The sequence below is a fragment of the Hydractinia symbiolongicarpus genome, chromosome 12 (assembly GCF_029227915.1).
Source record: "Hydractinia symbiolongicarpus strain clone_291-10 chromosome 12, HSymV2.1, whole genome shotgun sequence".
In the NCBI taxonomy this organism is placed as follows: Eukaryota; Metazoa; Cnidaria; class Hydrozoa; order Anthoathecata; family Hydractiniidae; genus Hydractinia; species Hydractinia symbiolongicarpus.
The window spans coordinates 7,430,492-7,455,621 of record NC_079886.1 but is presented as its reverse complement, the minus strand read 5'-3'; the positions used below and the strand labels follow the sequence as shown (position 1 = coordinate 7,455,621).

Below are 25,130 nucleotides of genomic sequence, written 5' to 3'. Positions count from 1 at the left end.
TTATGTGAATTGAAGCGAAGTGAGCGACTTAATATTTTCTTGTGTGCTATGGTCATCTGTTTTTTTTAGTTGTTTACATTTTAATAGCAGGATTTAAATAATGGTTTCGAAAACCAGTTAGTATGGCTCAATACAATGCTGTGTTAAAACCACCTGTAAGCCAATCAAATTATCAGGCTGGTAATAAATTTCTGTGAAGCTTTGTAGTCAATGTTTGTTGCACAACAGTGTCGTTTTCATTAAGCTTGGCGATTTTTTTACAAACATTTGGCAGAAAAAAAAGGAGAAAATTATAACTCAAATCGAATTTGACTGCAGTGTTACGTCACGGAGATAGAATTATCTCTTCAACGTTGTCGTGTGACTGAAGAAAATGTTGCAGAAGGGGTCATCCATAAGTCTGTCTGCACCTTAGGGGGGAGGGCCAGAGTGTAATTCAGCGTGCTTAGTAGCTGTTAAACGGCTATGTCCTAATTAAAGCTTATCCCATATTTCTAAATTTATTAGAGAAGCTTATTATATTCAATACAAAATATGGGATAAGAAATAAGATTTCAATAATACCTAAGGCCACCTTCATGAAATTCCCATTTGGAATTCAACGGGCCCTTATTAAAATTTCTGCATAACACACTGATGGAATAGCAAAAATGAAAGACACAGACATGGGGAGGAGAGGTGATCAGCATAAATTATTTACAAAGAAAACTTTTTTTATATTTCTTGTTGATTTAGTTGTCTTTTAATAAAGAAGGGGCATTATACAAGTCGTTTTGTCATCTAGTGACAAAAATAATTTCTCAGAATTACCAATTCAAAATAAGAGAAGCATTTAATAAAATATCACAATTTGAGTTCACATAGACATGGGAGAAGGGATGTTAAGAAAAAAGGCGGACAGGTATGGACAACAGTAGAGAGGGTAAAAATCGACAAAATATGCCAACCAAACCTTTTTTTACAGACCAAATATTGCAGACTAGTTAAAGTAATAATCGAAGAAAAAATAAATTAAGCTCCATGACGCCTGCTTTCATTGCTTTATTTAAATCTTAGCTTTCACATAAGGTAGTTCTTTTTAATTACAATATCTTTTATGTTTATGTACCTGATATATTATGACCGGAATCCAAATTTGCAATAATTCATCTTTGTGGCTGGAACAAGAGACTTCTGTTGATTAAATCATTATTTAGAGAAACATTTTAGAGTTTGAAAATTTCGAACTATTTTATTTGTAACCTCTCAACTAACTTTAACTACACTTTCTTTATACACTGCTTCTAAGATTAGAGTTTGGGCTCAGTGGTATATACAATGTATAGTAGGTATATTATAATTTAATTAATGCTTAGTTAATGTATGTTAAGGATCTATATATTACGTAGAGTACAAAGAATATATACTTAAAGTCTCTAAAGAAATTTAGTATCACAAAATTACACATCCCTGCCCCCTTTCTCCTGTGGTGATTACTTTTTTTTATTAGCTATAACTTCTTTACCAATTATTTAAATGTTAAAGTAGATTAAAACATTGAAAGGACAACAAAGAGCACTTTAACGATTACAAGAACAAAATAATAATAATAGAAATTTTTCGCAGAAGCAAAAATTGCTGAAATTAAGTTTGCAAATCTCAATAATTGCGAAAATAGTGAAAAAAAATTATTTTTATTGAAATTGCGCAATTAAATATTGCAAAATTGCATCCCTAATAGCTATTGTTTTTCTTATTTCTAAAGTGAATTTTGTAATAAAATTTACATGAAAAAAAAAAACGAACAAGCCAACAACAATAAGGTAAAATATAAAAGATTACAAATATCTCTTCTTGTTTACAAAATGCGAAATTCAAGTTTGTGAATAAAAAACAAATTTGCAAACATTGACTCTGCAGTCTTCTATTTAACAAAAGAACACACTAACCTGCCAATGGAATGCATGATTCTTCAGCTAATTTTCTCATTGCATTATACATATCGTCAAATCCAGCTGCAACAAAAACGTTATCATTGAGAGGTGGTGTTACAACTTTCTCGAGGGCGTCAACGTTGATTTGATCACCGACAGTGACAGCCATGATTCGAACTGCACTGTAGCTTGAGTCGCCATCTTGTCTTTGACTTCTTAACGGCCACGATGCTACTTCTAAACGTGATGACGAATCATCCTTTCCGTCACTGAAAATAATAACAGCCTAAAAAAGAAATAATCTTGTCTTCAATAAACATTGAATACCTTTATAATTTAACTTTACAGATTTATTGTAATGTCAACTGAAAAAATAATATGGAACATAAACTTACCCTTTTTGCTCGTTTTTTACCAGATGATGGGAAGACTTGTGCAGCTGCAGTTCCTAAGGCAACATCCAACTTTGAAGTGCTGCCACCAGTGTAAGGTACTGAATCCAAAGAGCCTTGGATATCAAACAACGTCTGAGGTGGATCATTTGTTCCAGGAAGTGGCAAAGGCATGTGAACTTTTGCCTTGTCACTGTAAGTCATCACAGCAACATTTGTACCATTTTGGTTGATATTAAACCATTCCATCATTGTTTTTGCAAAGTTTTTAGTCTTTTGGAACGCTTCTGCACCAACTTTTGCTGAATCGTCAAACATTAATAAAATATCCAGTTTGTCATCACATCCTTGGAAAGAAGAAGGATATCTTTGTGAATCAGATTTTCAAAAAGTAAAGTTTCAATAAAAAAGACGTTCCCTGTAGCACTATAGATTGACATTTTATGTATATCTCTAAAACGAAACATTCATGGGATCTCAAAAACTTTAAATTTTTACAATAAAGTTCGCATTGGCAATGTATAGGACTCGTGATATATATTATTCCATATATTACACACTTCAATGAAATTTCACGACTTAGAAACCACAGAATATAGTGGGAAGTTAATTGTTATTTCCATTACGTGGTGGACAGTAGACCTTGGAAACAACACTGTAACTAACTTGTTTGCTGTTTGTAGTACATTTGTTCACAGCATTGCGTTATGTTTCTTCAAAGTTTTTTTGTTTTTAGAGTACTTCAAGACTCGTAAAATTCATAGTTGCCTTCTGTTCTCCCCTTATGTGTTTATACATAAACAAGGTGTCATTTGCAAATGTTTTGAAAATGTATGAATTGTTTCTCACATTTAGTAAAATAAAAAGCCGGTAATCAAAGACAATGAACTTAAATTAGACACAAAAGTGACATCTCAGTTAAATATTCACAGCTGACAAAAAGTAGAAAGGGAAAAATACCCATAGATGTTTTAGTTTAGCTTGTCAATATTTCGTCTTTATCTTAGGATTATAAACTATTACATTATTATGTTGAATGGAAGGCCATAAATCATATAAGTAACACCCCAACGAAATAATTTAAATGCGAGATGCAGTGAATGTGTTCCTATAATAATTTCACTAAGTGCTTCAAAAGGTTATTTACAACTTTTTGTAAACATCCCCAAAATTATTGCGGAAGAAATTTCTTTCTAAAATGTGACTGATTGCTTTTATCTGTAATGTCCAGTGGTACATTAAATCGCTTATTGATTGATGTAGTCAAGAACATACACAGTGTGTATAGACAGTTTTTCTCAACGTCAATAATACTTACTTTTTCCACAGTATGTGCAGCGAAGACGACAGCCATCGCTTGCACATTCTTCAAAACCAGGACAATCAAAATCACTTTCGCAGAGATTATCCCTTACACTACATACTTCGAAAAACTTTTCTTTACATTCTCTCTTCCTAGTTTTAGCTAAAATAATAAAAATAAAGTATAATATAATTTAACACGTAAACACTTCAATCACAGAACTTATTCAATATTAAAACTGGATCATGCTAAAACACACAAAAAATCTTTAGCTAGAAATTACAAATGTGATATGATTTTATCAACTTTCTGGGCTAACAACTGTTGAAGTTAATCTTACCAGAGCAAACCTGTTCTGCAATATTCTGTTTTTTCTCGCTACTGATTAAGTCATCATCTGATTCAATGGTAATCAGTTTAGCAGAACTGGGTTTTGATACTATATTTTCTAACAATTCTTTTTGTAGTGATTGTCCCATATTTACTACAATTATTTGTACATCTTGTCCTTCTTCTTTCAACTTGCGAGCTTCTTCTAGTGCAAACACTTCCTGTTCCTGAGGGAATTTCCCTTTAGTAAAAATAACCAAAACACGAGGTTGAGACTGTCTTGCTCCACTTTGAATATTATAAACCTCCTTTCCAGCATATCCTAGAAGTGTGCCTATATTGCTTTTAGATCCACCATCACTCTTTAAACCTTTTATTTGAGATTTTATAACTTCAGCATTATATGATGATGAGAACTTGGAAACTCTATTTGGTTTGTCACTAAATGTTGAGAGACTGACATGAGTTCCAGAACTTTTAATCTTAAAATGATCTAAAAGGTCTGAGGCAAAGAGTTTCATTTTTTCAAAATCAGCTTCTCCATCTTGTGTTGTCTCAAATGCAAACGCCAAATCAAGTGGTGCGATGCATGCTAGAATAACATAAATATGGTTGAGGAAGAAGCAATCAAAGATGAGATTAGATAAGATGACAAAATATTTTAAAGTTTTTGGCAAAACTTGAAAGGGATTAGGTAGAAGAAGTTAATTTTAAAACCACCCATTAAAAACTTTTGTTTAAGCAGAATTAATTTTAACTAGTGCAAAGGACAAACGATCATCAATTAATAAATTACTTTCTTAGGCATTTAGTAAAAAAATGACTTTCAACATCAATTTATATTTGATTTTGTACTCGAGTATAACCTACCTGTGACCGGTGCTTCACACTTTTGCTCACATCCCTTGAGACAACATTTCTTTCCTGATGGACAATCAACATCAACATCACAGTTGTATGCAATTTTCTCACAATTTTTTGGAATTGGTGGCTCAACACATACACCTGGTTTACCAGAACATATCATTTCCGAAACTCTTTGAATAAAAATACCATTTAACAGTTCTGAAAATGACTGCTGCGGAATCACAAATTGGCTGGATGGCAAAGATGAAATGGTTTGAAGTTCATTCAGGTTTATTCTGGTTCCTATTGGAATAATAATTAAATGTACCCCAGCTGCTTTAAGTGGCTTGACAGCCTCCTCTAATTTTTCTTTGCATGTATCACAATTACTACCAGTGAGTAACACAAACACTTTGGCCACATTTTGTCGTGAAAAACCTTCCAATGTAAATACTTCATTTTGAGCAAGTCTAAGTACTTTGTCGATACTTGTTCCTCCTTCTCCAAGGTACGGAATTGTGTCTGCTTCAGTAATAAAATCGTCTTGTGATGTAGCCTTTGACATGTTAAAAACTAGAGTAGCCTCATCACCAAACACTGAGGCTGATATATGAGATCCTTTCTCTGATATGATAAACTTGTAGCCAACTGCTTTAATGAAATTTTTCATCATTTCGAAGTTTTCTTCACCAACGTTAGCAGATGAGTCAAGAGCAAAGTGGATATCAAGGGGATTTGTGCAGCCTAACAAAAAATATACATAGAAACTTATACATATGTTCGACAAATTTATTTTGCCAAGATAATCTCATAGTCGATTTCAATATCACTTCATTAATTCTATTTCTGATATTTTATTGTAAAATGTGAGGTTAGTTGCATAAAAAATATTGTAAATAGAGCGACTGGATTCACATATTTATATGAAACAAAAATATCAATAAGACATATGTAACTATGCATTACCTTTACATGTTTGCTCTGTTATACTTGCAACAATGCTGACAAGTTCGTCAACATCAGTGGAACGAAAGACACTAGCATCGTCAGATGCAATATCAAGCAATTCACCAATATCATAATCATTACCAATACCAAGTGAATACACCTGAACACCTAGATCTTTGAGAGGTCGGGATGCAATGTGTAAATCCTCTGCATCTGGAGCATCAAGGCCTTTTGTTTGACGACCATCTGTCATAACCAATGCAATCTATAATGCCATTATAGTAGTATATATTAAACTGTACATTTTTATAACAAAATAACTACATTTCACGTTTGCACAGTAGCTTAAATTTACAACCAATCAGAAGAATTTTTTTATTCTTTTTCAGCCTTTCAAAACCTCATATTTCAACAAAACAAATGATTCTTGAAAGTCTAAAGAACAAACCTTTACATCACAAACAAAGTCCATGTTAACGTTCAGGACATGTGCTAGACTACTACAAGACATAGAATAAATACATCCGAGCTAGTAACAAATTTTGTGAGCACGGCATGAAAAATATTTTTATGATGTAGTATTTCTTTTCCAGCAATTGAAATCAGCCCTCATTTTGGGAGGCTACAGTTATTTTAGGGTAATTTTTAACTACAAGTAAACCTTTTAATGCATTTAATAAGCTAGTTGTGTTTTTTGTGCTGGAGTCTTGATTATGGCGTTATTGGTCTATCAAATAATGTATGGACAAGAACATCTTTTTTACTCACATAGATTGTTAAACAAATAGTGATGTTAAAGCTTCTTACAACAAATTCTTCATATTTTTGAAGCAGAGTCTGATTAGTCTTAATAATGCACAATATCAGGACAGGGTTTATTGTGTGAGGTCTTTAGCACTTGCCAAATTAGGGACAAAACATTATCTACCCAAAATACTTTGGGGAGCTTCTGCTAAGATTTTTTTTCATTTAGTTTTGATTTTCTCTCAATATAAATGCTTTGTGCCAAAAGTTTTTTATTTAAAATAATTTAATATAAAGTATTAGATAAGACCCAAAGATTCAATACATTTCATACATTGGATTAAAATAAAAAAATCGGGGAATACCATAATCAACTTGTGTAACTTTTAAACTCATTAGATATCATTACCTTTGGTTTATCAGGGCGCATTCCTCCTTCTAAGCTGAACAAGCTTTTCTTTGCTAATCGAAGGGCTAAATCAATTCTTGTTTGACCTTCTGTTACTGAAATCTTGTTTATCTCTTTCACCACATTTTCTTTGTTAAGCTGATCACCTTTAAATTTATTAAAGTCGAAAGCAATTTTGGCATCATCTGAGTAATAAATGACACCAACACGGGTTCCATTCTCCCTAATATCAAATGCATCAACAATCTGTGCAACAAACTGCAGAATTTTTTGAAAGTTAACAGCTCCAATACTTCCAGAAGCATCAATGACAAAACCCAGATCCACCGGGACAGCACAAACTGAATAAAGGAAATTAAGTCATTATGCTATAAACAGAGATGAGACTTTATATAAGAGATTAACAAATTGTTTTTCAAAGAAAATTATTAAAATAGCAGCAAAAAAATTTGTTTATGTGGCAATGTGGCATTTAATGATCCGCAGTATCGCAGTTAATGCAAAACTTTTTTTAGTTAATGAAGACAATAAGGTAAAAAAAAATTATTATCAAAATATGGTTATCAAAATTCAAATGTATTAAAATACATTTTGTAAATTTTGGAAAATTACAGCCTCCAAGGATTCAAATTTTCATGTTTTCCCTAACAAAAGCTTACTATTACTTTCCCTCATTATTTATAAAACTAAGTGACGTTTACAAAAAAAATGTTACAGTCAAACCTGTTTATAACGACCACCACGAAATACACTCTGGTGAATTTAATGGCAGTCAAACTTACTTACAGTGACTATCTCTTTACTGCAACCAACAGCCACATATAAATGGCTTGCTGGTTGCATTACTATTTTTGTGCTTTTATCTTTTTGTGGTATGTTTATTGTGGAGAACACCACAAAACAAGGACTTAAAATAACAATGTCAATTAGATACAATTTTTTTTCTCTACTTTGTTCTTTAGTAGCCATTACAGATGGCTTTAACTGTACATCTTAGGTAACAAATGTTAGATTTTATTCTTGAGACTCACCTTCTTTTTTAACAGTAGCATTTACTTTCATGCATACCAATTTACAACCATCGGAACAACACTTCTGCTCCCTTTCTGGGCAATCTGCATCAATCAAACAGATTTCTTGAACTGGTTTAGGGGGACACTCTCTTACTGGAACTTCTGGACAAGTACCACCTTCTTCACCTAGTAAACCTACTGAAATAAAACATGGTGAATCGTAATGCATTATTTTATTGCCTTTACTTGCTACATGATCTAAACTTTCCCTTTATTTCTATGCTAACAACGAAATAAAATTATATAGCAATTTGCACTAACTCAAAACTAACTAACATAAGCGTTGTTTGTTTATATATATGAGCCCCAAAATAAGATCATTTTCAAATCATTCTTAACCTCAGTATAAATACTGAACATAAGAAGTAATAAGAAAAAAAATCATCTATCATCTGTCAAAATATCATCACATTTTTCGTATTATATACCATGACTAATAAAGAACATCATAGGCTATGTTTAAAATAATGTTCTTGTTTGGCAGATTTTTTAAGACAAAATTCAAACAATTGAATTTAAAAATGTTTTTAAAAAGAAATTCTTAGTAAATTTATTCAATGCAGAATTGAAGACAGCCTTCTTTAAAAATCATGATTTTCTTAAGCAGGCGAAAATGAGTAAAAAATTTACAGACTTATTACTAAATAAAAAAAAGACTTTGATTTAATGGACAGAATAACTAATTGATATCTGGGGGTATATTCTTCAACTACTTCTTCAAATTAATTTAATGTGAGCATGACTGAAGCAAGTGAAGCAAGCGTGAAGCATGAAGCAAACGTTAAGGCAAGAATATAAAAAAAAATTGATATTCTTGCTTCATTGTTGCATCTGCTTCACGTCTGCTTCATGATTTTTGTAGTGTGAGCAGGTAATGCAAGGTGTGCAAGTGAAGCAAATGGTAAAAAACAACAACAAAATAGCAGTACGTATCATAACAACAAATATGGCAGATGAAATACTTGCCGAAGTTGTCAGGAAATATACAATTTTGTATGATAAATCCGATAAAGACCACAAAGATAAAAACAAAAGACTCCAAGCTTGATAACGAATTGTTAAAGATAATTGTTCAGCAGGAGAAATAGCTTTTCTCAATCGAGTATCATTCTTTGCTATCGATGGACCAATAACATTTAAAAGTTACTGAAACCACTTAGGCGACATTCGAAAATACCTGCAAAAGTTATTATATAAAACAAATTCTTTTCACAAACTTATGCTAAAAAATTATATAAAATTCTAACTAAATAAGATTCTCTGTCCCCAAGCAACACTTCTTGAGCCAGTGTATGGTAAACTGATCTTCTTGCGCTAGTGTGAGCTACTTGCTTCACCTCTTGCTTCACTTCTTGCTTACACTAACTGCGCATGCTTACTTCACTTGCTTCTGCATCTGCTTCACAAGTGTGACACAGGCTTAACTTATATACATCCAATAGTCAAAGTGATTTTTGTTGTGTATATAATCTACTATATACCTATTTTCTTAGTCAAATCCTGAATAATAATTGAAAAGATTAATTAAGGAAAAACATTATATCCAAAATGGGTTATATACATAAACAAACTGATTTTTTTTATAAAACAGTTCACAAAATTTAATACGTGTAAAAATTTCTATAAACTTCCTGTAATCAGGAAAATATAATAACATTCATTGAAATTATCCTTAGGACTTGAAACTTACAACATAACTTTATTTTATTTAGGGGGATCATTCTGAGAATTTTTGTCACGTAATTTTCAGATCCTGAAAATAAGGAAAAAAACAAATTTTTGGCCTTTCTTCATGTGAACTATGTTAAAACCAGAAAATATATTATATAACTTTTATTTAGCTGGCAGAAACTTTAAACAGAATGTTAAAATTCGCTCTGCTCTAGAATGTAACTAATTGAATTTTAGGCTGATTATTAGATAAATTCCAAGACGTCACAGAAAAAGAGGTGATATAAGCAAAAATTTATGATATACTATAAATGTGTCAAGTTTGTTTCAATTTGGACAAGACCGTCTATTCATAATTCAATATTGAAGTGACAAATGCCAGTGGCGGTATGTCAAGCTAGTCTGGTGGACGTACTTAATTTCGTCAAAAGCCTTGTTGTTGCAATTTTAAAAAAGTATTCCGCTTATGCACAAAAATCTTCCACGGTGTCTTTCGTAGTAAGCTCTGGGTTGAATTTCTATAAAATTTCTACACATAATACACACATGCATGTATTATATAGTTGAGGGCATATTCATCAATGATGTGGTGTAATACAGAAGATACTGCTTAATTATCCTGCAACTTATTTCGCATGTTGTTTTATTAGGGGGCACAAAGTTCAGTTATTTGTTTTAATTCGCTGTAAAAATTGTAGCGTATACCCCCTAATTCAATCTCGCTGTACTTCGACTTACTTATTGTATTAGGGGGTGAAAATTATAAATAATGGTAACATGTGACTTCAAAAAACATAAACCAACCCCCGTAATTTTACCACACGTAAGTCAAATAAGGCGAGGAATATTCATTAAGGGGTAGTGGTTTGTGAAATACTGTTAAAAACCGTTAAAAACAAAAACAAATGATGCTTTACTTCGTTGCACAATAATTTTTCGCAACAAAAATAAAATAATAAAAAACATATTTACTTTTGAAGATTTGTTATCAAGGTCATAAAACAGCAAAGAAATAAGAACTTGACAAAAATTGTACAACACCCCCCTGATAAATTTATTGCGACTGACTTGTGTAGAGATTTCCATGTTGAATTGAATATGAAACTTTGAAGCCGTAACTAGCATGTGTGGTGTTTGTACAAAGTTTTTTGTCAGCTGGAGAAAGAAAACGCCTGATGTTTTTTATTAAAGCTTTGCTTTTAGTTAAGTTGGATAAAGAAAGTTGTTGTGCTTGGCAATACGTATTTCCAGATTAAAAGCAGATGGGAATTGGAATAAGCTCCTCTTTTTAAATCAATGATTTTAGCTTCAAAGAATGGTTTACCTTACAAGACCTAACTTTAAATCTCAGTATGAAACTGGCTAATATATAGACCTGTCCCTGCTTGGTTTTCCTCATATTGAAAGTAAAAAACGCCCTTAAACGCCTTGCGTTTTTTTAACGCCCATTTCTTAGTGACTTTGTAAATAACGAACTAAATTGTTTAACTTCCTCTATCCGCCCCTGAAGGCATTTAAAGTTTTAAGAAAGCTAGATACACAAAACCTTGTAAACAAGCCTTATAGGCTATGCTTATATATATTGAGGTATTTCAGTAGATATTTCAATAACTAATCTGTAAAAGAAATGTTAAAATTTGATTGCTTTGGGTACTGCACAAGTGGCTGGAAACCCTTTTAATACTAATTTTTTCTTCAAAATGTGTTTGTTTTGTTTTTATTTCTTAGTCAAACTTATGACTGAGCATTAAAAACCACCATACAATGCACATTTATATTCAAGTGAATTCAAAATTGGAGGGAAACTTAGAAAATTTGAACATTTTTAAAAAATCATCTGCACCAAACTATTATTTCCTTTCTGGTCTATGAAAAAACATTCTTGAGTTAAACAGCTTAATTATTTTCTGCAGCTAGTCCCGTTTATGTGAAATTATCCTGAACTGGCCACATTTTAAAGTGTTGAGAAAAACATTAATCAAGTACCACAAAAAAAGCCTCGTGCAGCTTGTTTAATACAAGTATAGCACTTACGTTGTTGGCCATTTTTTGAAAGTTCTCCTTTAAACTCCGCAAATGCATCTAAAACTGTTTCCCACATGCACCGCCATTTTACAATTTTAAATTCCGTGCACTATCAAAATCACGTGTTCACAACAAACTAGTATCTTGAACATATTCTGCCGAACGCCCCGAAATTGGTGGAACTTCCCAATAAGATTTTACCTGACGGTGATGCCAGGCTGGTCATATTTATCGAACACATAATAAAGCCTACTTATCTACACTGTACGTTTTTTGGCTTCCCAGGGGTTTTAAGGTCTTTATTACGAAAACAAGAAATCCTGGGGACAAGGTTTATAATTCAGAGACCAACAACACAACATGTTTTTAAAACGCGAGAAAATTATCTGCGTATATTATTATTTGCGCGACTTTTCTATTCATATTTAATGCATTAAAATGAGATAACGAAAAATATAAAACAAATGGAGACAAAAAAAATCAATTTGATTGGTTTATAAAAACTTTTTTAGCTTTAATGAAAAATCTTTCTCAGTACTCATCTAACCAAAGTTTGACATAGTCTACAACCACTCATTCTATCAGGGTTGGCGAGAGCAGGCGATTATTTGTCTCGTTCTGAGGCTGAAATTTATAATATAGTTTTGTTACACGAAAGAGAAGAACCCTGAGTTAAATTGCGTTTATTAGCAAAGGTTTTACCATCCGCCTAAAGCTACGCCTTTTTGTCCTACTGGCCTCCGGTCAGCAGTTATTTTTCTGACTAAAAGGACGTTCTTTTTTTTTTATTTTATATTTTTTGGTTATTTTGTGCGTGGAAGATAACTTATGCAGTTTCTATTGCTATTAATAGTGCATAGAGTGAAAATTTAACCAGTAAACCTTTGCGCTAGGAGTGATGTCTCTATCATTATAGGGTGAAAATTGCCATGCCAATGCCCTAAGACATGGTTTATAGCTACCCCCTCCTCAGTGGCGTAGGTCCTGTTCCTAGTTTTGAATTACTTGTTAGGATGCCATGCAAAGACCTGACAACGTTTATGCCAACAATTCTTCCTGAGAATAGAAAGATAGAAATTAATGAACTTCTTCATCCAATAAGCAAACAAGGCGAAAAAAATTGTTGAAATTTTTTCAATAAGAATATTGTTTTTTTCGTTGGAACATGAATATTTTTAACGTTTGGACATATTCTTCGCACAGATAGATTTTTTCAGAGATTGATAATACAGACTCGTGTAAAAATCAGCATGAGCTGCTGCTGTTAGGTTTTGTAAGGATAAAATATACTTTAAATAAACAATAAGAAAGGATATTTAATGAGAATGTGTGAGTTAACAAAGTTCATTTAACACGAATTTCAAGATAACCAGATTTTAAGAACATTCCTAATTTTTTGTCTTCATCTTAAATATTCTTATAAAGTATAATCTTTTAAGAAAAAGCCTGTACGTCTTACTACCGTAAAAAGGGATACATGTTCAGGGCCGTCGTCACAACAGGATTAAGTCGCGCCATATTTTTAAAAGTTCTAGAATGCTAAAAAATGATTTTTCGGTATCTGTAAAGTGTTTTTTTTTTAGACATTTAAAGTTTTTCTTTTATTTCGATCAAATTTGATCAAATATAGTGCAAAAATAAGAAATGCGTTTCTTTTTGACAATTTTGACAATAATATTGTATATATGACAATATTCACAATATATATAACACTCTCATATGTCTTGTATAAACTATCGATTTTAAGTCATTAATAGTATAACAGTGATACCAGATTTCTAAAAAAAAATTTTCAGACAAAAAAGTGTGGAAGGCCCCTATTGCCCTCCTCCCCTGTGTTAACGGCCCCGAACTTCATGTTTTGCCATTAACGTGACAATAAGACTAAAACAACTGGTAGGTCAAATTACACCTCTTCAAAATATGCATAAATTAGGTGTGAACACCACGACCATCGTACTTCATTGTGTCATCTCATATATCAAAGTCCTCCGGTTATTGGAACACTTCCGCATGAACATCAACAAGATGTTCACAATCACCTTTAAACAACAGAAAATATGAAAGTGCCATAGTAATGAATTAAAGGTCGACATGCAGCCTAATTGTTATGAATTAGCCTGTGTTTCAGCTATTGTTTCTTGCGCGAGCTTGTCAAATTTTTAAGAATAAGCGCGTCTCAAATCTTGCTGATCCCTAAAGTTGCCAGATTCCCTTATTCATTTCCTCTTTTTAGTGGTTTTCATCCTCATCGAATTAGTTTTGATAAAGTATTAAGTAATTTAACAACGTTTTTTCATCTGTCGTCCATTTGCCAGCAAATTAACTAATAAGTTCATAACCCTCCATATGAGACCGGTTCGAGTCTCAGGACTTTTTTAGAAAAGCTGTTTCAAGCCAAAGCAACCTTGGACTCTTTAATTAGCAACTACCGGTTAGGGGAATTACTTTTTGCTAATTAGAAGTGTGCGTTATATGGAGAGTCTTGTTTTCTTACTTTAATTCGGAAGGAAACGACTGTAGAAGTCACGAACTGGTAACGCATGGTCAATCCACTTTAATTAAGGGATAGCAAAGATACTTAAACCGACTGCTGATTCATTTAAAAATGATATATTTTTATGAACACCATAGAAAACTAGAATGGACAAAGTAGTTAAGCGGGATGCTGATACAACAAGTGACATTATGGATAAATGGTAAAAGTACCCTGTTTCCTTATTAAAGAGGATTCCCAGTAAAATATTTAGACAGACAGGTATTCGTTCAACGAAAAACTGTCTGCTGATATAAGTGTCGGCTAAGAAGTTGACCGTAGTTTTACCGATGCAAATTCCTTTGACCGTTAATTAGAGGTGTCTGGTTTTTGGGGTGTTTGTAATCCGAGAGTCGATTGTATTTGGATGTTCTACAAAAGATAATTAGAACTGTCTTTTCTGGATCAAAAATCGTTGCGAAAACCAAACACTGTTGCACTGTTTGTTTGTATAACCGAGACAAAAACAACGAAAGAAAAATTAATGACATTGTTTTATAAACACATCGTCTCTGTTAAATGAAGGTTTATGACGCACAGTATAATAAACACAGTAAGTAAGGAAAGAAAGGGTTTTGAATCTAGTAAAAAATTTTCGTAATTTTTGACATTTTAAAACGTTTTAGACTTTAGTTTTAAAAAACTACACGAGTAAGTATAAAAGGGGCACAATATTTTTGAAAAATTCAAAAATACTTGTAGCAATGACTGAGAAATGATAATGACTTAAAATACTCTTTTACTCTTGGAATATGTACTGATTGCATTTTCGTTGCAGATTCAAAATCTAATTTGTCTGGTTCGCTTATTTTACCTAAGAAATCACTGTCCGGTTTTTATTGCCTAATCCTTAACCAATATGAAAATGGAAAGCATAAATAGAATTAGGTTTAACGTCATTAAGAAGCATATATTTGTCAACAGAATTTTAATCAATGTGGGTACACAACGCGAAACACAGTAAAGCTTAAAACACAGTTCTTGCTTGAAGAATGTCAAAGGGAGATCGGAGATGTTTTTTTTTAATCTGTTTTTACTTATATTGATGTTACACTTAATTCGGGAGTGGTGTTTGTTTAAGTAAATATAATTTGAAAATGTATGATTTGTGATTGGGTGGTCAGGAATTATAGTAATTTGCTCTTATGGCGTCTCATCATTAAAACGCGGCAAAGGAAATTGATAAGAGCGCATTGTGAGGAAATTGACTTGTCGAGTTGAAGTTAACAGAGTGTAAAACAAACAAAAAATATCAAATAAACAAAACACAAAAAACAGAATTCTAATATTACTGTTGTGTCACTAAAACTGACTTGTTGTACCAAAAAGGCTTATAGGCTATTTGCTAGGAGTGACTAATACATTATTCTCTCAAAAACGAGACAAAAATCTCTTTTCCTGTTCTTTAGAAACTGAAATATAACTAAAAAAATAAATGAAAGTCTAAAATATACAAAAATGGAAACTTGCAAAGAAAAATTAAATAAATACAGATAAGAAATAAATACCGAAACAAATAGATAAATAAAGGTTCTTTAAGTTTATAAAGTTGGGCTACGCATGTTTTCAGCTAAGCATGGAACTCGCACCAAAGTGTTATTTTCGCACGACGTTTTTGTTTTTGTTTTTAAGTTTAGCATTGTATATCCTCTGCCACAAAGAAGTTAATGATAAATTTCTTTATTGTTTTGTTTAACTCAAATATAAACAATTAATGCCAAAGCCGCGACCTTTTAAAAAGTTGAGTACTAATAAAAGAAGATATCCTAATGTGTCATGTACAACGCCACGAGCATTAACTCAAAAACTTCTAAGACCCTTTGCACAGAGGTAAAGATTTACCCTATTACAGTGGTGAAGATATACTTCTTGTACAGCGGTGAAGATTTAGCTTACAATGAAAGTTTACAATGAAAGTGGAGAGGTTGCAAAAACAATGTGTTTACTGAAAATCCTCCTTCCAAACTTAACTTTTTTTTTTTTTGTAGTTTTCTTAGATATACAGTAACTAATTCACAAAATATCAGGGAAATACGATATTTTTATTCTAAATATGTATATGTACTCACTGTCTTGCGCATTTGAGAGTGCAACCAACATAAAATAACCAATAAAACATACAAGCCAACGCCTATTAGCCATGATAATAGCGGGCAAACGGTGTATTAACACCGACTACAACCGCTTTCTACCACAAACCTTCGGCTGTTAACCACTTTAAAGCACAACTACTGGGAACAGTGGTCACCCTCGCTACTCGAAATTTCACTTGGGTTTACCTTAGTAAAACAAAGCAAACAGCTTCCATCTTTTCTGGCTTAAAATTGGCTTGTGCGCATGCGTCAAAACCAAGGAAGTGCTAATTCAAACTCACTATTGACATTTTTCTTGTTTAATGTAGCGTGACTGTACATATTGTTTTCTAAACAATATCGTTAAAATGGACAGGAAACAAAATTTCTCGATTCGCTGGATGTGTTATGTTTAACAAACGCGCCGTGGTTTAATTTGCTCAGCGGAAAATACAATATACGATAGTGACTTCGCATATTGTCGTTTGTTATGTGGTTGAAATGTAGGGATGGGTAAATAAAGGAAAATATTAAAAAAAGACTCCTAAATTATTTTATTTTAAAATTTAAAGATAAATTTATTAAAGATATTTTGATGTAACTTTTTCTTATGAAAACATGTATCTATAAAATATGAGAAGTTATTTTTTCTTTTTAAATTATGTTTTTTGAGTTAGTAAAAATAACAAGATAAACTGAGAAATTCAACATGTGAAAAAAAAAGTTATCAAACACGAGTGATATTTGATTCCATTTTAATCAATCCTTATTGAGATAATTTATAGGCTTATATGTATAGTATTACCATTACTTGTTATCATCCATTACTTTTTTTTGGCTGTATTCAAAATGCTCAGCTAAGATTTCTGTTTTGAAGTACTAAGACTATTATAACCAATTCTATTTTTATTCATAACAAAGAACCATTTTTTCGACCTCGTTTCGATCAAAGAAAAAAAATCAAAGTCACGTATTGTACATTTTGAAGCAGAAAGATAAAAATACTACTTAAGGCTTGCACCACATCACAGTTGACTGTCGTTTTAAAAAAGACACCGAACAACCTCATTCCAAGACTCTTTTTAAGGACAACATCGTTCCCATTCTTCTCGCTTTTCGTAAACATCTGTTTCTTGTCACTTCCTGACTTTGAATGGCTAATTAACACCACGTGAACAATGACAACTAAAAACAATATAGCCAGCATTGTGATTAAAATTTACTAAAAGTCGTTATTAACTTTACGAAGCCAAAACAAACGCAATAAGTATTAATGTACTAGTTGTCAACCCGTGGAAAAATCCACGGGGTCGCCGTCCTTTATATTTCGTGTTTCCGTAACAGACAAACAGACAGACGACAGTTATTAATATAGAGATGAATTTAACCTCAACAAGAAATGCAAACTTGTTGTCAAAAAGGCTCAACTAGCACTCCGGGGCAAATAGTTCCTCGCCCCAAGGTATTTTGTCAAAAAAGAACCCCTGGGGGAAGAGGTTGTCCTAGAATTAAACAGACAGACTCGCTGATATGATTTTCAACCATAGAAAGTTTGTGATCAAACTAGTAGACTTTCTTAAGCGAAAGCGCAGAAAACAGATCGAAGAGACAAGATTTATTTGTTTATTTGTAGTACAATTCTAATCTTAATCTGTTTTATTTTTGCTTCGTGGATTTTCGGACCATTACGTGCCACGTGCCATTATGTCAATTATTTCGATTTGATTTGTTCTCCCCCAATTTTGTTATTTTTCATTATGCAACCTCCTCCCCCTCCTCCACCATCTAACTCCTCGTAAATTCCTCAGGTTTAAAGGACAATTTCTTCAGTCCAGTAGCCAAGAGACACAGCATAATTTTTCTTACCACCGGAAAATCGGAATAGTTAAGATGGGAAAAAATACGTTAGGTCCCAAACAAAATTCCTGCGCTTTTTGATTAGTTACTTGTTCTTTAATCACGTGATCATTATCGGAAAACATTAGTTTTGAGCGCGAATGACCTCACACACCGGAACAGATGTAATCAATTCTCATAATATTCAAGAGGGTACGATATGACCACCCTTGCTTTGTGCTTATTGATTCTAATTCGGGGTTTGCCCTGAGAAATTATTTTGTGTTAATTAGTGGATTTGAATTTTGGGGATTTGCTTAGACACATTTATTTCCGTCTAAGCTTTAGTATGAGAGAATCTAAATTTTCATACCCTCGAAGAAAGCTTAGTTAACTAGACTATCAGTACAGTGGTACCAGGTGAGTTGTCTGCCATCCAAATAAAACTTTAAAGTTCAACACTTGTTCCTCGGTGGTGATTTGAGTGTTGACTTTCAGATAATCAAGATGTATTGCAGCCACAAAAGCAGCTCCGACTAATTTAAATTAGCAAATCTTCGTGATTATAAATACTATTACGTAATATTCAATAACTTGCATTTTAGAACAAAAGTTCAGGCTGGATGATTTTGCGTTAGGTAATTGTTGAATGGTCTATTGTTTTGCTGTATAAGTATTTCCATTTTTACTGCGTTGAGAAATTTGACTTAATATGAGTAACAGAATAAACACAACTACGTACTGAATATAAATCTAAGTTATTTGGTACCAAATGCGTTGAAGGTATTTGTGAACAAAAAAGAGTCTGGATATATTTTTAGAATTCGTCAGAGATGCATGACGTAAACATGACGTAAACTCATACAGTGGGACAGAGGAAAGCTGTTTTTAACATTGAACTCAAACATCAACATCGAAGAACGCTTGTTGTTTGAATAATATATGGTAAAGCAAACCGCACCAACATGTTAGCCCGATTTATTGGTCGAAATATCGGGCAACATTTTGCCCGGTTTGCGCCCGCCTTTATCACAGCTCCGTCTGCTGATAACAAGAGATATAAAAGTTGACCAAAAAGTAACATTATTCCATTTCTAATATTTCTAATTGTTTTCTTACTAGTAGCAACACATCCACGCTGTGCTCCAATCTTACCAGTGCGTCGCAATAAAGCAGTGTATTCTGGAGTAGAAAAAAGTAGAACTAGACCAATAAACCCACCTCTGCCGCCCCATTTCACAAAACCGCCCAATGTACCTCAAAAAAAGCCACTTTAAATGGGTAGAACCAAAATTGTGGGTTATAACGATGTGGCAATAGGTAATAAGAAAATATCGTATCGAATTTGTAATTACTGTATATTTTAATTTTATAGACAATGAATCAAGTTATGATGGATCGAGTGACGAAGAGTGGGATTAAAAAAAACATTTATAACCAAAAATTGATTCAAGATTTGCAATTATTTTTATTATTGTGTTAAATAGCTAAAAGTTGAAATAGAGTTACTTGACTTTTGTAAATTTATCACGCAAACATTGTACATTTTTTTATTAGCCTTTTGTAATTTTTTTCACTTAGGATAGTATTTTCAGTACTCACTGGTGCCGACATTAATATGATGAACTAAAAAGACATCAAGCTAAGACATCAACCCTATTCTTACGTTAAACAAAAAGGATCATTTAATATCCCTTCTGAAATAAATAAACCACTTTAGATGGTCAAGTTAAAAGTTTATGATCCAGTCTGTCCATCACCATACATAAAAAACTAACAAGTCCTGGAGACTTCGTAAGTGTTGTACATAAAGCAAGATGGTGTTTAACGAGTAATATTTTTTTTCTTTACATATATCAACCTAAATATTACTTTAACAGTTCCAAAACTCAATACGCGTGTCAATTTTTCTCCCTAATCACTCTCGCATCAGTTATAATACACCCCCTGGGGACAGATTAACAAACAGCAAAATGTTGACGTGCAACATTTTGCTGTTTGTTAATCCGGTGACAACAAAAAAGCTCCCACAGACCGATAAAAAAACTGAGAAGGAAAGGAAGAAAGGAAAGCTATACTAGCAGACCACTAGTTTGTTACATGTGGATCCGGTTTTTCAAGCTGCATTTTAGACTGGAGGAATATTATTCAGACAGTCAGGCAAATACTTGGATGTGTTCTGCCCAGATTGTGAACACAGCCTTATAAACAGGACGGTCGGATTATGTACGCATGGCCAGATTATGTTTTTTTTGCCCTGATTATGTCGTAGTGACCGGGTTATGAATGCTCATATAATGGCTGGTTAGACAGGCTGTGATTGGTATTTTCTTCGAACTTTTGCAAATAAAACATTGACAGAATGATTTCTCTGCATGATAGAACACCATTGAAAACTAGGCCTGGCTAAAGAAAAAAGGTCTTCACGTAATTTTTCTTTGCAAGATAAAACACCATTGAAAACTAGACATAGTGAAAAATAATCTCAACGTAAATTGCAAATCCCAAAATTTAGTTTCCATGAAATTTTGTTGCATTTGAGAACAATAACAACTACTACTAAGAGGTCTCACAAAGCACGATTTTTTACATGCTTAACTTTTTTACAACAGCATAGATGCTAAAGGGAGGGACCAACATCAATAATACTAAAATGATTTTTAAAGGACTTTTTAAGCTCAATGAAGGATTGAAGAAGAAACTCTGTTTGTTTTCAGCTTTTTTGTGTGCAGTGATTTAGTGGTTATATATAACTCTCGCATTTTGTGTGCAGAAGGTCAGGGTTTGAATTCCCTTGGCGGTGATTCAATATTGGTGAGTGAATGTTACTAATAGACACTCTAAACTGGTGATCAATAGTATAATCTGCAATAGGAGTAATTGAACGTTCTTATGCCAACTGGTAACATGTCCAAAATGCTTCATATTCATTTCCAGTCCTCTAAATACTGTTAGCTCAGTTTGTGACTCTATCAAGTCTCTACACTTTCTTACCCAATTATCCTCCTCCATTGTTTCCAAGTGCCCCAGCCAATTCAATCTTCTTATCTGGATAACATCTTTAATTCTACGGATACTTAGCCTGCTTCTTATTTAAAATAAAAATTTTCTGTGGCTTCCGCACACCATGATCACGTATAAATTATATTTTCTATAAGTTTATAGATTTATACAAAAAATATAAATTATTAACAATAAAAAATAATATGTTAGAATAATTCTAAAGGTACTGATGTAATAGTTCTATTGAGAGAAGGTTTGTCTTGGTTGATGAGCAAGCTCTCCTTCAGAGTTAATTTAAAATCATTACTCTCACTACCTATACTAGTAAAATTACAAAACAATGGAGTGTAATTACATAGAAATCTATGATCCCGGACAACTGAAGGATGATACACTGTTCACATGTTTATCAGTGAGATGTGCGATATTCCAAAGTGCTCACACATTCTGACCTTAAAGTGGTGACTAGTTTTACCATAATATGTGGCGTTTCAGCCACCACACTTGAAGTGGTAAACGAGGCCAGAACGTAATGACTTGGGGATACTATCTTGAACTGAATCCCCTGAACTGAGTCCACATGTAGACCGAAAAACAAAGCGAACTGTGCAGTGTGGTAAATTACTCCGAAAAATGCGGGACAAACGAGTTTGAACCTGCAACTGGCAAGGAATAGCAACATAATAAATAATTCCGTCTTAGGAACTGGTGTGACTATTTTTTCACTAGGAAGACATATCTTGTTAAGAAAAACTTTGATACAAATATCCATAAGATTCCTAGGATATTTGTTTTTATATAATACGAGTTTAAGGTAACTAATTTCTGATGGAACCTATCACAATATTCAGGAATAAAGCTATCAAAATGACTATAAACACCACTAAAAGTGGATTTACGATAGACATTAGTACAAAAACTATCACTCCCACAACTAACCAAAACATCTAAAAAAGGAAGGCAGTTGTTTTGCTCAACCTCTGTAGCGAAACGAATGTTAGGACGGAGAGAGTTCATATACGTAATAAATTATGAAACCTGTTCAGAAGAGGAAAATTAAACAGTTATAACATCAGCATAACATAATAAAGGTTTATATTCATTAGGACATTCTTCTAGCTATTTATTTTCATAATAAGACCTAAACACCTTATTGTTACTTTTCATGTTATCTCTTTACTAAGTCATTTATATTGCATTTTCAAATAAATCAAGGTACTTCATTGGTTCCCCCCATGCTTTTCATGTGCTTCTTATATTTTATCACCTGGTAACAATAAAATCTTCAATAAAAGTTATTCTTGTTAATCTTTATATACATAATTGAATGTTTTTATTCTTCATGAGGTGGAAATTTTTTTTAAAGTTTCATTGTTTCAAAAAAAAAAAAAAAAAAAAAAAATTACATGGCTGAAGTGCTTAAAACATTGGATCTTTTTATTTTGGCCTATACTGAATGTCTTATGGAAACCACTTTTAGATGGTATTCATTTATGATACAATTTGATGTACATGTAACTTTCAAAGAAGCTAGACTTTTTCTGTTTTCGTTTGATTTAATTGAAATCATTTTTTCACATGTTGCATCATTCTGAGAAGTTTTGAAGACACGAGACGTGTTTAAATGCCACAGTCATTTTTGAGAAGTCAGAGGTGTTTTATTCCACAAATGTTCTTATCATTGTTTACTTTTAGAAAAGAAGCATAGTCTGGGGACAAGAATTATACAACCAGTTCAAATATAACGCACCAAGACCACATTTCCATTCCTTTAAAGCAGGTGTAAGTGCCCTTCTAAGTTGTTTTTGTGAACCCAAAAACAGTTCGTGAGTATATCACAATATTCTGGGAGTGTTTATTTTGATAAAGTCTGAGTTACATGGTGGTAGTTAAACATACAAAAGTACACAAAAGTTGTATTTTTACACGCTTTAAACCACTGTCTTTATTAGTTTTTATTTTAAATTTCCCACTTTACCAGACTAACAAAGCTATATATTATATTTTTAATTTTAAAGAAAAAGTAATACATAAGAACACTAGGACACAAAACTACTTGGAGCACATAGTTTTTGATAGATGGATTTTAAAGAGCTACACCTTCGTTATGCCAGATTCAAATATATGTGTGCTTAGACCAATAGAATGGTTATTTCATTGCAAAAATAACAAAACTCTTTAATGAAAATCACTGTAATGTTATAAATTTCAAAATTATACTGAATAAATAAACAGAATATAATTTTCGTTAGATCGAAGATAAACTATGGCACCGAGTTGTAAAAGACATGGTCCTTTAATTTATAACCTTTTCTTTAGGTGCACCTTCTCCCCCCATGAGGACAGCTGCACTTCCTCCACCACCTTCACATGGGTTTACTGCACCATGGGTGCTGCACCACCACCACCACCTCCATCTACGGTTGGGCCGGCTCCACCCCCACCTCCACCTATATGAATACTGGACCACCAAGCAGTGGTCCTGGCAAAGGTGGACTGTTGGACCAGATTCATGAAGGGAGACAATTAAACAAGGTTGAAGTTAACGAAAAACCTGCTGATGGAGATGGACGAGATGATGTATTGTCTGCTATAAGAAAAGGTTGCCAATTAAAAACTGTAAGTAAGTTCCTTATAGCATACATGTAAAGGTCTACAAATTTCTGCAATTCCTGTTTGAAATGACATTTATCAATCATTTTTTAAAAGAATTATAACAGGTTTAAAATACATATGTCAGTTTTGTGATAATCTGTTATGAGTTTACATGCAGATCAGAATATGAAATAACTTAAAGGAATATTTTTTAATTTGTTTCTTTGCTTTTTTTTCTGTTTGCATGTACATTAATAATGTGTACCATCCTGTTAAGGTGTCGCAAAGTGAAATGGAACAAGATCACTCCTCCTCATCAGATCTAGATGAAATTGCAGGTGCACTTGCAAAACCTTTGGCTCAATGATCTGCTCATATTCAAGTTTCTGGTAGGTTTTACTTTTTATAGAAACCTTTGTATTGACAGGACTAATCGTTTATATTACGTGGGTGCTCTTTCACTTAACAGTTGAGATTGGTGTTTCAAACAGACTTGCCTTGCCATGATAAAACTAGGATTAAAACTAGGAACTTTGGATTAATTTTTTTTAATATTTAAGGAAAATAAATTTTTAATAAGCACATAGCCAATGGGTCATTGTTTTTTTTTTCTGACTTGCATTTTATTTATAATACGTTAGACAATTCCCTTAATTTTTTTCTCTTTTTATTTATATTTAAATTCCGTATTTTTATAGCCCTTAATTTCCATGTCAATATATTTCGGAATTATTTTATGATGAAAGGATTGTAGAGTTCAAAGCCTGCAAATTTGTTTCCTATTTTGCTGAACCCAAACATTTAAAAAAACATTTTTTTACGAAATCGTAATAACATTTGTTACATTAGTAAAGAAAGAAAAACAGAACTTCGTTTCTTTTAGCGAAATAATCTTACTGTTGTTCCTCACTTGAACCTGGTGTTGTTCAGAATTTGATGTTTTAAATTTTTTTCAATTTTTCATACTTTTAATTTCTTGTCATGAGATGTCTAAAAAAGCCTTTTTTTACTCCTTTAAATTTTATGAATTTCTTTTTGTGCAAAAGTTAAAGCAACATGAGAAGTAACGTCAAATGAATAGTTATTTCAAAAAAAAAAAACAACTTTGTTAACTAAAAAATTAAAAAAAATTTGCAACACAATAACGACTCTTATTTAGATGATGATGGTGACGACAACGAAGATGAAGACCTTGACGATGATGACTGGGATTAATAAGTGACAAATTTGACAAATTTGTCATCATGTTGAATTTATGTTGTCTGGCAATTTTAGCCTTTTTGTACTGTATGCAATTAAGGCTGTGGCTGTATTACAAAGATGAATTTAGGCTCTTACTTACAGAACCAGACTCTTTTTTTGCCTTTTAGCTTCCTGAAGTAGTTAATATAAAATTGATTTGTAAGGAGAGCCAATAAAAGGTCTATCAATAAT

At 32.6% G+C, this 25,130-nt stretch overlaps 2 protein-coding genes across 5 annotated transcripts in view; one reads left to right on the top strand and one right to left on the bottom strand.

Annotated features, from left to right (window-relative positions):
- The window catches only part of LOC130621473 (collagen alpha-1(II) chain-like), a 30,521-nt gene extending 14,010 nt beyond the window's left edge, over positions 1–16,511 (bottom strand). Inside the window, exons 1-9 of one of the 4 annotated variants that reach the window (XM_057436758.1) lie at positions 16,260–16,511; positions 7,917–8,096; positions 6,886–7,226; positions 5,751–5,997; positions 4,809–5,528; positions 3,949–4,530; positions 3,624–3,770; positions 2,309–2,652; positions 1,929–2,199 (exon numbers count right to left, since the gene is read on the bottom strand). In XM_057436758.1, the coding sequence (XP_057292741.1) occupies positions 1,929–2,199; positions 2,309–2,652; positions 3,624–3,770; positions 3,949–4,530; positions 4,809–5,528; positions 5,751–5,997; positions 6,886–7,226; positions 7,917–8,096; positions 16,260–16,332 (2,905 nt within the window). In that variant the 5' untranslated portion in view covers positions 16,333–16,511. Of the gene's footprint in view, positions 1–1,928; positions 2,200–2,308; positions 2,653–3,623; positions 3,771–3,948; positions 4,531–4,808; positions 5,529–5,750; positions 5,998–6,885; positions 7,227–7,916; positions 8,097–11,663; positions 11,767–16,259 lie in introns of those variants that run through there. The other 3 variants (XM_057436759.1, XM_057436761.1, XM_057436760.1) reach the window with 3 other exon arrangements.
- Positions 16,512–20,346: 3,835 nt separating this feature from the next.
- LOC130621943 (actin nucleation-promoting factor WASL-like) lies at positions 20,347–25,015 on the top strand. The gene is made up of 5 exons (XM_057437313.1): positions 20,347–20,912; positions 22,797–22,883; positions 23,421–23,720; positions 23,974–24,085; positions 24,856–25,015. Exons 3-4 carry the CDS (start codon positions 23,472–23,474, stop codon positions 24,061–24,063), a joined length of 339 nt encoding a protein of 112 aa, XP_057293296.1. The 5' UTR covers positions 20,347–20,912; positions 22,797–22,883; positions 23,421–23,471; the 3' UTR covers positions 24,064–24,085; positions 24,856–25,015.
- The last annotated feature ends 115 nt before the right edge of the window (positions 25,016–25,130 follow it).